The sequence below is a fragment of the Marmota marmota genome, unplaced genomic scaffold (assembly GCF_001458135.2).
Source record: "Marmota marmota marmota unplaced genomic scaffold, marMar, whole genome shotgun sequence".
Lineage (NCBI taxonomy): Eukaryota > Metazoa > Chordata > Mammalia > Rodentia > Sciuridae > Marmota > Marmota marmota.
In genome coordinates this window covers 11150090-11164439 of record NW_026000119.1, presented here as the reverse complement: position 1 = coordinate 11164439, position 14350 = coordinate 11150090, and the positions used below count along the sequence as shown (strand labels likewise).

At 34.3% G+C, this 14350-nt stretch overlaps 1 protein-coding gene across 1 annotated transcript; it reads left to right on the top strand.

Annotated features, from left to right (window-relative positions):
• Positions 1-6298: 6298 nt before the first annotated feature.
• On the top strand, positions 6299-13875 carry LOC107153666 (integrin binding sialoprotein). The gene is made up of 6 exons (XM_015499198.2): positions 6299-6404; positions 6497-6547; positions 6639-6716; positions 10309-10374; positions 12107-12271; positions 12832-13875. Exons 1-6 carry the CDS (start codon positions 6303-6305, stop codon positions 13366-13368), a joined length of 999 nt encoding a protein of 332 aa, XP_015354684.2. The 5' UTR covers positions 6299-6302; the 3' UTR covers positions 13369-13875.
• Positions 13876-14350: the final 475 nt, after the last annotated feature.

Sequence of the window (14350 nt, the reverse complement as noted above, 5' to 3'; positions counted from 1 at the left end):
ATACAATGTGATTCTACTCACATGAGATTTCCCAAATAGTCTCACTCATAGAAGCAGGGAATGGAATGGAGAGAGGGGCTGGGGAGAAATGCAGGGCTGCTAATCAAATGGTATAGCTTTCATTTATGCAAAAAATGAATAAATTCTAGAGATCTTGTGTATAACAGTGCAGGTGTAGTTAAAAATACTGTGTGAGGCTTAAGGTAGATCTCATGCTAAGTGTTCTTACCATAAAAAAAAAAAAATATATATATATATATATATATATATATATATATATATATATATATATTTATTTATTTTTTTAAAAAAAGAAAGCTGGTAAGAGACAGCATGAAGTCTTAACCCCAATATTAGATCCAAAATCCTTGTGGACATAGAGTTGATATTGGAAGTAATAAAGGTGACCAGGATTAGAATATCACTACTGTAGCCTGACAAACAAGTAGCGATGGGGATTTGAACACAGACAAAACAATAGCAAAGAGGGAGAACATTGGACACTGAAGATGAGGTGACCTAACAGGATTCGAGGACTGAGAACATGCAGCAGGTAAGAATGAGGGTACATCACGGTGAGTGTGGGCATTTCCCAGAAATGACTCAGGCACGGTGTAGCTGGCCATGGCCAAGAAGTGAGACGAACCTGTGTTCATATGCCATCTCAACAAACCAGTTCACACCGATCTGCTTCATGAGGAAGAGTATCATGTTAATGAGCACTGCAGTAACAAAGTGATGCTGGGAATGTCCTGATTATAGAAGAAGCAAAATTAGCACAAAATTAGAAAGAATGTTCCAATTAGTAAACATGTATAAATCTTATCAACTTGGTAGTTACAGAGTATTTCTAGCTAAATAAGGCATCAAAAACAGAGTATCACAAAATGCTAGGAATTGAAAAGGTCTTAAGAGATTGCCTAAGTTAATCATTTCCTTTAAAAACATGTTTTTAGGCTATTTGAAACATACAAAAGTGGAGAGCAGTATCATGAATCCTCATTAATCTATTGCCAATTCTACAATTTTTGACCAATCTTGTTTCATCATTGTCTCCACTTCAGATAACTGTTTCATCTCTAAAAGATAAGGATTCTTTTTAAAAACAAATAATAATATCATCACACCTAGAAAATTAACAGCAGATGCATAATGTCATAAAATAACTGATCATCAGCATTCAACATTTCTTCCAATTGCTTCTTAATTTCTTGCACTTGTCTCTGAAATCATACCCACACACATACACACATGTACTGGGAATTGAACCCAAGGATTCTCTTCCACTGAGCTACACCCTCAGCCCTTTGTTATCATTATTATTTTTTAAAATTTTGAGGCAGGGTCTCACTAAGTTGCCCATACTTTCCATCCCCCTGTTTTAGTCTCCCAAGTTACTGGGATTACAGGTTTGCACAATCACTTCCATCTTTGAAGTCTTTTAAAATTTATAGTTTCCCTTTCCATCTATTTTATTTTTCCTGTTATTTTATTGAAAAAAAAAAACAGGCAGTGTGTCTAACAATTTCCTATATTCTGGGTTTTTCTGAATGCATCCCAATGGTGTCATTTTACTTGTTTTTTAATATCTGTATTTCTTATGATCTGGAAGATATAAAGGCTTGATCAAATTTAAGCTCAATTATTTGGCCAAAATGCTCTATGGGTGATGGAGGCATATAATGCCTGGTCACAATGGCAGCTGTGGCAATTTTTTGAATTTTGGTTAAAACATTCTCATTTTTAAAAGATGAGTTAAAATTCAAGTTTCTAATTGGTTAAGTGGTAGAAACAAGTTAGTGGGAGAGTCAAGAATAAAACTCTAGTCTTTTGATTCTCAGTCTCTACTCCTTTTGTTATATCACTATATCACTGTCATCAATAGCTGGTTGAGTGACTATACCATAGCGGGTACTCTAGTAGGCATTTCATAAGATTCAGTCCCACCAATCACAACATAATCCAAACCAGAAATCCACAAGTCATCCTAGGCTTCTCCATGTCTCCTAATTCTGTGTCAAGTCCTACTGATTTTATTTATATAATCTGTTTCTTATTTGTTTCCTCTTCTCCATGCCAGCACAACTGACTGAGTTCAAACCTTTATCACTGCTTCCCTGGACCAGTACATAGCCTTTTCAACTCTGACATAGCCTCTCCTGTGTAACATGCTTGCTTTCTTCAACCCCCTTTGCCTTATCATCAAAAGATTTTGGAAACTGCAAATATGAATATGTAATTTTCTGCTTTAACCCTTTGGTGTTTCAATTTCCAGGATGGAGGCCATCCTACTCAGTATAACCTACAGTTCTCTCTATCATCTGACTTTGCCTATCTAACCAATCTTGTGTCACTACTTCCACTCACTATGTTTCAGCCTTATTGAATTACTGAAATTATCTGAATGTGTCAGCAAGGATATGTAGTGATTGTACATATCCTTAGAAAGACTTAGCATTAATCTTTGGGTTACCCCATTCACTAGCAGTGCAATCCAAGGTATACTTACCATCACTTGGCCTCACTTACCTCACCTATATAATGGGAATAATCTCATAGAATTGTTTTCTTTGGGTGAGGAATAAGTGAAAGAGTGCAAGGGAAGACCTAGCATATAAGCACTAGATAACCACGAAATGGTGGTATTACATGTTCATATCCTTTGAGTCCTCCCCACGAACTCTTCCCTTTTGATAACCTAATATATTCCCATTCTCATTTAAGGACTGTGCCCAATTACTCTACAGTCAGAATTAAACTCCTGTACTTAGTACCCCTGAGCCTTGTAGATATTTTAGTTCTGAATCTTATGTATGTTTTTCTCCCTACAAAACTGTAAAAATTTTTAAAGATAAGGACCAGTTGTTTTTTTTTAATTTGACTTGCTATATCCTATGACACAGGCTGGATCAATGGAAAGCGCAATAATTCCAGGACTGGTCAATTGAACTAAATTTATGGGGTTGAGTTGAATTGAAATGTCCTATCTGACTTTTGTTTTTAGGGCTCTATACTTTCCAAATAACTTTGCTGAAATACTTTCTTTGGATAAGCCATCCAAAGAATACAACGGGGTGAATGGCATAAATTTAACGATAACATTAATTAATTTTTGTTTTCTCTAATATTATGAAGTAGACTACATAAAACTTCCAGTTGTGGATGTAGGAGAAATAAATGATTAATTAAATAGAACATGCAAACTACTAAGCTAGTTTTTCTTTTGCAAACTTAAAAAAAAATGTACTTTGATCTATCAAGCCATTTATTGTGAATTCAGTTTTCATAAACAATTTCAATAACAACAAATCACTCCATACTGATAGGAAAAGACATTAAATATGAATATGAGCAGAAAAAGATATATAAAGCCCCAGAAAATAAAATGAGGTGACTTAATTTGCATGACAGGAAGTGGCTACCTAAAAGGATGATTTAAAAAAGTTTATTTACAAAAGATTAAAATGAGGGCTGGGGATGTGGCTCAAGTGGTAGCGCGCTTGCCTGGCATGCATGAGGCCAGGGTTCGATCCTCAGCACCACATACAAACAAAGATGTTGTGTCCGCCGAAAACTAAAAAATAAATATTAAAATTCTCTCTCTCTCTCTCTCTCTCTCTCTCTCTCTCCCTCTCTCCCTCTCTCTTAAAAAAAAAAAGATTAAAATGATCCTCAAAAGTTCTCACTTTATACTCAGCATTGTGTTTTAGCAAAGCCACTGTATCTTATAAAGTCTGACTGATTTAATTGCATCAATTTTAATTTATGAGTCACTGAAGTATATTCCAGGAAGAAATATAAAATAATTCATATTAAAATATTATTGTCCATTAAATCCTTTCCCTTGTTCTTTTTTGGTTACTTTTCTTTTTTAGCTAATGCAGGATTGCATGTGTTGTTAGTAAGTTTTCCTTTATTTCAACATAGTGAAAACTTGTGTCATCATGAAATCTTTAAATGGTTAAAAGCTTGTGCTATTTATTTTAATTCAAATCCAGTGTATTATTATATATATTCGGAACTCAAGCTATTCATCTTCATCTTAACCTTCAATTAAATTCCACAATGCAAACCTCTTGGCACTAGACCCACGTTTCATGTTTATTCAACTGAGCCTGTGTCTTAAAAATGTGTTGAAGTTTCGGGGTTTTCTGGTGAGAATCCACATTCTGACATCACCTTGGCTATGACAGTGATTGGCTGTTGAAAGGCAAAGAAGGGTTTATAGCCAGCAGGAGCAAGAGAATAAGTGAGTGAGAGAACAGAGGGAACCCTCAATCTGTGCCACTCACTCTCCTCACTCCAGGACTGCCAAAGGGTAAGATTTAATATGACACTTTAATTATCTTACAATCAGACACTCCATAGTTACAGCTGTGGACTTGGCTTTGAATTCTTATTTAACTGTGGATCCTATTGCATTGTGTAGAATGGCTGTGTGATTTACTAATATTGTTTACTATTAAACAAGGATCTCCAATTTTAGATTCTTTCCAAAAGGCTAAGCTTGCTACACTGAGTAAGTATATAATAAGCTCTTAATATTATGAATATGAACTAGAAAATAATGCTTCTTACTATATCTGCACATCATAGATAACTGTTTTCTCATTTTGATGTATTCTAATTCAAATACTATTCACAAATATGCCTAGATACATGCAGATTTTTTTTCATGAATTATATACTTGGTCAGTACTGTAATTATACATAATACATTTTCAATATGTTATATATTAGTTTTCAAAGAGTTAACATCCTATAGCACTATGGAAAATATTTAGTACTAGAAAATAAATAATTTGAGTAATTTATGCTCTTCCCACTAAAAACTTATAATTAAATTCTCAAAACTCACTTTTAATAACATTTGAGTTGCTGAGTTAGTAGTTATCCCTATAAAGCTCTTTGCTTTCAATGAATCACAAAGTAAATCAAATGAGATTTATGTAGGCAGCCAATTGCTGACTACATGAATCATTTGGTTCTTTTTAAAGTATTATTATCCTTGCCATGTTTTTTTTTTTCTGGTTATTTTATATGTTGCTACGAGAAGTTGATGTACTCACAACTCTTTCTAAGTTCAGTGTGTTTAAGCTTTCAGTTTCTTAAAATATGATAGTGATTTTCACAGAGCTGCAAAACAACAATCTTGTTTGCTGGTTGGCTCCACCATGGGCCACAAAAATCAAAGCATTATTCTAAACATTGCAGTAGCCACAAAAGTTTCTTGATCAGGTGGGCTGTAAAGAAGAGTATAGGCATTGAATTCGAAAGACCACTCTGCCTCAGAGTGTGAGTTAGCATCCACAGCAGCTTCTCCAGGCCTCAAACCTTACTCTGTGTAATGTTTATTGTAATGTCAGATAATCAATATGATGGCAATGAATTTTGAGTGATAAGGACAAAATAAGAAATTGATCTGCAGGGTTTTGTACATTTTAAATGTTACTTGAATTCCAAAATGTGTTTACAGGGAAATTGCCATGATCACTACATATTGTTTCTAAAATGTTGCCAAATTGTCACTATGGATGAGACAGCTCTATCACTTAAATATATATATATATATATATATATATATATATATATATATATGAAAATACAAATTAGCAGGTGTTAGTAGACTTTACGCTATTTATTCAACCTCTAAATGATAGAATTTTCAAATAGAAGGTAATTAAAATAGGATAAGATTTCACTATCTCCTTATATATATGAGGAATCATTGAGGGGCTGTGGATCTTTGCATACCTTCAATATCCAGGTCTGCTCAGGAACTATTTCCATTTGAAGAGTTGCATCTAATTTGTTTCATGGAATTAAAACCTTACCCCTGCCCATCAGCCATGACCTGGAGAAACCCTGATCCATTCTATTTGCAGTCTCCCATACTAGCACATGAAAACTTAAAAGGAACCAGAGAACAATCTAATTAGAGGAAAATGGCCCCTGATATTCCAAGATGAGACTCTGAAGAACTTTTCTCAGAGATTTATCTTTAGGCATGGCTTGTTGGGTGCTGCATGCTATGGGATTAGTATTTCATATATTATGGATAATTTTTTTTCTGTCCTACATGTACACACACACACACACACTACATTTCTGCATTATTTTTTGCAGTGTTGGGGATCAAACCCAGGGGGTGAGTATGCTAGGCAAGCACCTTATTGCTGAGCTACATCCCTAAGTTTCTAGAAACTCGGGTTTAATTTTTCCAATTGATAATCATACAGAAATGAGAGAAAATCAATACTTCATCTTTGAGTATGAGTAAAAAAGTTATGCAGTTAGTGTTGATGTTTATTAACCACATTGCTTCATTAATTCCAGAAGTAATTGCCAAAATGAAGACTGCTTTAATTTTACTCAGCATTTTGGGAATGGCCTGTGCTTTATCAGTAAGTTATTTATTAAAAACGTGTATCTTTTTCAAGTTTGTCTTTTCATGTATAATAAAGGGAATGTAATAATTAAATGTTCTTTTAAACAGATGAAAAATTTGCATCGAAGGATCAAATTAGAAGATTCTGAAGAAAATGGGGTAATTAACTTAAATATACATCCTCAATCTATACTTACTTTAGATTTATTGCACACTAAATGTAAATAAAATATTTATTTTGTTTGTGCAGGTCTTTAAGTTCAGGCCACGATATTACCTTTACAAACACGCCTACTTTTATCCCCCTCTAAAACGATTTCCAGTTCAGGTAAGTATATGAGTTAATTTTCATTTTCATCCCTTGTAATTTAAAGGGGATCAAATTTAATATTGTAACACCTCAATTCGACTCTCAATGAAAGTAAGCCATTTACTACAGAAAGTTTGTTTTTTAACATAATAAAGCTTATCTCCAAGCCTTCTTTTGAAGTGTAGATACGCACACACAGAGTAAAGTCATTTGGGCCCATTTCAGATTGGCACAATAAAACAAACACCTTGGCACATTGAATTAAGGCATTTTGTCTAACATGCTGACAAAAATGGATAATTTTATCAATCATTGACCATTAAGCCAGTGGTAAGTTCATTAATTGTCATTATAGTTGATTCAATATGCGATATAATTGCTTTATAGCTCGTAATTGAGTCAATTGGTAGAGAAAAACTTGACTTGATGAACAGCAAAGGCCTTAAAAAATATCTTGATAATCATTGGTAATTGCTGCAGATTTTCTGAATGTTTAACCTGTGGAGGTGACCAGGATCATATATGGTACTTTGGAGCATGATTATAATGGAAGCGTTTGCCTAAGAACTGCAGAGGAAAGAGAGAAATTCATGAAGTGCAGTAAAAACCTTGTGAGAAAAACAAAATATCCCTAAAATTTGTAAACAAAAATGAAAAATAAATAAAACTAAAAATAAGGGTTTCCATTTTAGCTGGGTTACCTGTGAAAGGGCCTTTGAAAACTGGTGGGTGTGGTGTTGATTTTAAATATGCAACAAACCACAATTGCACTATTTTTATTACTATGCAGTTTGGGTTCAGAGCACCAATTTTGTGCCATTTAACCCAAGACTCCTGGGACACTAACAGCAGTTAGGATGCTAAAACGATGGGTCAGCACAGTGGCTTGGCATTGCATCTTACCATGTGTTGGGTTAACCCATCTCCAACTCATACAATGGTAGGAAATGATCATCTTAAAGTATTTCTAGCACCATCATAATTATGTGGAATTTGTGTGGCCACAGAAATATGAACATAAATGATACAAGAGTTGTGGGTTTTCAGAATTGTCTTCCATTCTTTGGTTCACCTCAGGCCCAGAAACAAACAGTGCCCATTTGGAAGTTTATTCTCTTTCTGAAACTAAATAAAAACAATAAATTCAAGTTTCTGACTAGTTCCTCAACTTTTCTGAAGTATCTGATAGTTAGATATATGTGTTCTTACCTGGATATTTTTATAGATATAGTTGTGTGGTCCAACTCAAATGTCCATAGTGAAATGATATTGGAGAAAGTTACAGTTTTCATTCTTTATAGACCCCAAACTATAGATTTTAACATATAAATTTTTCTCAAATTATATGCAGATAGGTCTGGCTCATCTATTGTAGAACTGTAAGATAGCTGCTTCAAAATAAACAATATATTTCTCACTATGTCTGACCTAGTATTTATGACTTATTCTACTATATATAGTTTGTTTTCATTTAAGTATATTAAGGTAGGTAGGCATTTAATGTACAAAATTGTTACCCTAGAATGCACTAACCTGTATTGGCTTTGAAATTCAGGTTTATTCAAATAAATATGTGTTGATATGCAATCATTTCTAAAATACCAACTTACATGAAATATATCATTTAGATTACAAAACCATCAGCAGTGTATTATAGCTTACATAATTGTCAGGCTATATTTATAGAAGTATAAATAAGCTTCCTATCCTAAGCTGCTTCAATTGAAAAAAATATTTTTATGATTCAAATGGTATTTGATTAATGTGTGAACTTTTAGGTGGCAAGAAGTTCATTTCATTTTTATCAGATTTAGCTAAGATGGAAGTATTGTAGGTTTTCAGAATTCTTTCATTAAAGATGACTTTCATATACCTGTATATCCTTCACATATCTATGTAAATACATGAAACACTTCTGAAAGAATCAGTAGGACCTAGTGACAAATTAGAAATGAGGCATAAATGAAAGAAAAGGAAAAAAGCAAATGTCAAAGCTTCAAGGCACTCCAAATAGCTTTTAAGTTGTTCTCACTGCAGAGACTAATTGAAGAGTGATTGATGTTAAGGTAGGGAGAAAGCTAGAGGCAAGAAAGCCTGTAAAATGGCTGAAACACTCCAACTGAGAAAAACAGCTCTTATTGTGTAAATATACTGTCCTCTATATTTAATTTAACTAAATAGAAATAGTTTAAATATAATAATAAACTGTATTCACTATCTGGGCTGGGAAAGGCATGACCTTTAAGGTCATGGCAGTGGAAGGGCAGGTCTAATTATTCTCTTATCCACCTGAAGTTATTCTTGACTCAGAGGGACAAGCATTTCCTTTCCTTGGATGGATGAATGGATGTCTGAAGAATGAGGTCATCAGGAACAGCCCTAAGTGGGACAAAGACATGAGTGTTTTCTGTCATCTGATTTCTAACCAGACGTTAGAGGTCCTTCTGCCTCCATATTCTAAGTTCAGGATATTTAACTGAGTCATCAGAATCAAAGATAAAATTTTCAGGGCAGGAAATGACAGAATCTGAATCCAGGTATTCTTGTGATACCTGGTGCCAGTAAAGGTAGCTATAGAAAAGGAAGAAAATTCAGTTGGGGTTATCTTTGGTTGAAAGGTGGAAAATCTCCTCTACTCTTTTGAAGGTTCTGACAACAAACATTTAGATTTAGATTTCCTCTCAAAAGATAGTCAAGTTTGGGATTGGATATGTTTCAGTGTTAGAATAACTGGGTAAGGCCCCTGAGTTGGTCCCCAACATCACACATAATACACACTGAAGTGCAACTCATTTAACTTGTATTTTTATATATAGAATCCTTGGTTTAATTTAACCTCATTTAATACTAAGGTTATCAGAGGGATGATACTCAATGAGTAAACGAATACATTTTTCTCTTATACTTTTATCTCCCATATATAACTATATTTAAAAAAATTAAAAATTAGCTTTAATTAAATTGTGTAGATTTAATATTTAAAATCAAACTATAATTTAAATTCACCAAGAGAGCTCATCATTTAAGAGAATCATTTAATAACTTATATTTTATAAAAGCTGAATTATCATTTCATTTATATTTTTAAAAAAATTACAATCTGTCTTAGTCCAAAATCTTCCTTAATAGATTGGGGGAAGTTATAGATTTTGGGGGCTTCTGACTCTTTCTTTATAAAGTTTTAAAAATTGGGACTAATAATTCCTTCATTCTTTCAGAATTAAACAATTCAATGATTTGTTGTTACAGTTTTTATATACAACATATTTTGACATATTGTCAATGCTTTGAGGATTGAAAATGGGGTATTCCACATCTTTTTTTTATTCCACATCTTGATCATTATAAATACCTCTTTGTTTTACCTTTTATAATACCTCTTTGTTTTTAGCCTTATTTTATTTCTAATCCAATGTCCTAATATCTTTCTCACAAGCACATGAAACCTGTTCTAAGTAAATAAACCAATCAGGCTGGTAATACTAATCAGTTTATGTAACTATTTATGTGTGTTTTATTTTATTTCAATCAGCAGAAAATTTTAATTGTTGTGAGTATATTTGTAAACACATTATATATATGTAATATGTATATAATCTATACATTTTAGGGAAGTAGTGACTCTTCTGAAGAAAATGGAGATGGTGATAGTTCAGATGAGGAAGAGGAAGAGGAGGTAAGAAACTTTTCAATCTTTTCACAAAACATCAGGCAACACACACACACACACACACAAAAAAAACAAATAGGAAACTGGTCTACTGTAATTCAGACTTAGCAAATAGCCATCACCACTTTACCAACTGCCCACATCTCCTATTTTGGACAAGTGAAATGTTATTTAATTAGCACCAACTAAAATAACCTGTTTAAAACACTGTTGCAGTTTGGGGTTAAAGCTACCTGTAAGTGGTACACAAAAACAAAATTGTCTCCATTTTCAGTGGAAAAAGTATAAAATCTGTTAAAAAGAAACAGAAATTAGTATTTACATTCAGGTGAATAAAGCATGATGGTTCAAGACAAGAAAATAATTCTACACTCAGTACAATGTTTGTTTTAAGGAATAAACTTCAGAAATTCAGTTTCCTAGGTGTGTGGCATGTAAAAGCCAATTCTTTAAGAGTGGTATTGTGACTCATCTGCCTTTCATAATGTACAGAATAGGACTTTTTTTTAAGTGTAATTTCACATTTTTTCCCTAGTAACAAAATTTATGTTCTTATGGAAATGAAAATAATCAAGATGAACAAATATCTTCCTATATATTTCTATGAATTAGTATAGACCATGGCTAAAATTCATCTACATGCCTCGGAAATTGTGGCATCATATTTATAACAGAAACTAAGGAAACATACAAATTAGGCTGCACTTTCCTGGATAGTCAATTATAGTTGTCCAGGAGTTTGGGAACCTTCTAAATTCAGGGATTCTTAGGTGGCTTTTATGAATAGACAATGACTGTCAAAAATGGATCTTGTATAAGTGCCGAAGACAAAATGGTGTGGGAACTTGAAAACGGGCAAATCATTAGTTTGGTTTTAGTTTTTTAAGTAACATTCCCTGTACCATAATTACACTAATAGCTTGAAAGTAGAGTTTACAGGAATGCCAAAGCAGTACCAGGAAAATACCACCTACTAAATCCCACAAAATTTTGCCTTGAGTTCCATAAGCAATCTTTATAAGAACTGAGCTAGCGTTATGCATTTAACTTCATTTGCTTGATGTTCAGTGATTGTAAAACTACCTTTACACTAGACTTCTCAGATTGCACACATTTTAGCAGTGATTCTTCATTTGTTGTGCTGATGGTTGAGGACAGAGAAAGAAAGATTAGGTGTCCTTTGGAGATCTGATGAACCCATGCACAGTCAACATTTTGTCAACCACCTCTGAATATTTGTGATCCTTCCAGATCTTATCCACCAAACCATCTTGACTCGGTGGCCCTTAGACTAGAATAAGGCTTGGGTGAAGACCTATGCTGTGCCTTCTTTTGTATCTCCTCATACTACCATAGTTTCATAAATATATGGTGCCCAGTAAATATTTGATAGTTTAGATTTGAAACTTAAGAGGAATAAGTGCTCCGAAGATCATTCTTTAAAAGTAATAATGGAAAAGTGTGTGAATAAATATAACTGGGAATCTTCCATCCTGAAGAGAATGGAAAATGCTTTTTTGCTCATTTCTTACCTCAAATTTCATCAGCAATTTAGATTAAATATAGCCCCCAGGAATTATATTCACATGAGAAAAGAGGAAAGTACTTGGGCACATGTTCTCTCACATGAGAGAGAGGCGGGTGGAGAGGGAGAGAGACAGGGAAGAAGAGAGAGAGGGAGCGCAAGCGCTATCTTCCAGCTACAATAATTATTCTAACTATGTATATTTTTCACTAGGAGACTTCCAATGAAGAAGAAAATAATGAAGATTCTAATGGAAATGAAGATGAGGAATCTGAGGCTGAGAACACCACACTTTCTGCTACAACACCTGGCTATGGGGAAGAGGTTACACCTGGAACAGGGAACATGGGCTTAGCTGCAATCCAGCTTCCAAAGAAGGTAGTAATTCTTCCCAATTGTTAAGTCTGCTATTATGTTTTTGCTGCAATCTAAGGTTAGCCTAACACTACACACACAATGTTTTATGCTATCTTTGTTCACTCACTGAAGAATCAAGGACAAATAAAATTTCCTTTTGTACAAATAAGGAAAGATCTTCTCCCAGGCAAATTCTGCTGGTGTTATTACACTGCTCCTTTTACATTATAAAGAAAGATTAAGGATAAGCATCAAAAAATGGATAAAAATCCTGAGAGGTGCCATTGAATTCCAGAGGAGGGTATTCCAAGACAGAGAAAGTGAATAGCAAAGCTTTTGGAAATATCTCCCCAAGAGAAGGCCTGTCAGGAACATTTTGTCCTTACGAAACCATCACAAAGCTACTTATTTTGAATTTTTAAAGTCCCCTCCAATTCGTTTGTAAGTTAAATTGGGCCTCAATTTAAAAATGTCATCTGTTCCAAGACTGTCAGAACAGAATATTGTGTTGGATGAAGGCATGGACTTACCTTTAAAATTTTTACAGCTATATTTGGATTCTTTCAAACCTTTCCTTTCAGGTTGGGGATATAGGAAACAAAGCTACAAAGAAGAAGGAAAGTGATGAAGAAGAGGAGGAAGAAGAAGAAAATGAAGAAAACGAAGCAGAAGTGGATGAAAATGAGCAGGGCATAAATGGAACCAGCACCAACAGCACAGAGGTAGAAAATGGCAACGGCAGCAGTGGGGGAGACAACAGGGAAGAAGAAGGTGGGCAAGAAAGTGTCACCAGAGCCAATGCCAGAGGAACCACACAGCAGAACAATGGCGGCTACAAGACAACAACACCTCAAAATGGTGGGTTTCAACCCACAACCCCACCACCGGAGGTCTATGGGACCACCTCCCCGCCATTTGGAAGAACCACCACTGTTGAATATGAGGGGGAGTATGAGCAAATGGGCACCAATGAATATGGCAGTGACTATGAAGTCTATGACAATGAGAATGGTGAGCCTCGTGGGGACAACTACAGAGCCTACGAGGATGAGTACAGCTACTATAAGGGGCAGGGTTATGGTGGCTATGATAGTCAGAATTACTATTACCATCAGTGAAGGCTCAGCCTGGGATGAATTCATCCATTTTCACTCTGCATCTGGCTGCCATTTTTAAAGTTCAACTCAGGACGGTGCTATGTAACAAATGTGCATCTTACAATGTGGAATGGTAATACAGTTCCCAAGTGATTTTCTGTAATTGCTTCTGTGAGGAATGGGTTTCTTGTTGCTTTTCTCTGGTGTTACTGAAAGGTTGTTGTAAATCAAAGCCATTTTTCAAGCAGTACACCAATCCATGAGATGGAATTAGATGGAATGTTTTGAGGATGTAGCCTTATACATACTGTTTGTAACCTGTTTGCACTATTGCTAACTGCCTAAATATATTCTTTGTACAAGAAGTGGCTTCTAAGAAGGGATCCATTGAGATTAACGGCACTGTATTCAATAAATGTGTAGTTCTTAATCACACTACCTAACACTGTATATTAACTTCAAATATCATTCTCATGTACTTTTTATGTGATCTATATGTATATTCTATGAGTTTTATCACAAATAAAATGCAATCCTTAAAGTATGTTGTAATGCAGAAGAAAAATGAGGGATTCAGAATGCATAAAGATTAAATAAGGAACAATTCAGCTAAAGGAGGAAAGTTTATTTCCAATATGGTTTAAAACTAGAAGGAACTTTAAACATTTAAATAAATTGGCATAACTAAAATTTCACCATGCTTGTGGGCAGGGTCAGCGATAGGCATTAGGTTAATGAATGACTTTTCTTAGGGTTGCCAGATTTAACAAATATAAATATAGAATGTCTAGTTAAATTTGAACAATAAATAGATAAACAATGAATAATTTTTAGTATGAGTATGTCCTACAAATATTTAGCCTCTGTGAAATATTTGGGATATACTTAAACTAAATAAATGATTCACTATCGAATATTCAACTTTGGTTATCATGTGTTTTTTTTTCGCAACCTTAACCTTGCACTATTTGATTTTATCTGGGATAGGAGGTGGATAGGGGAA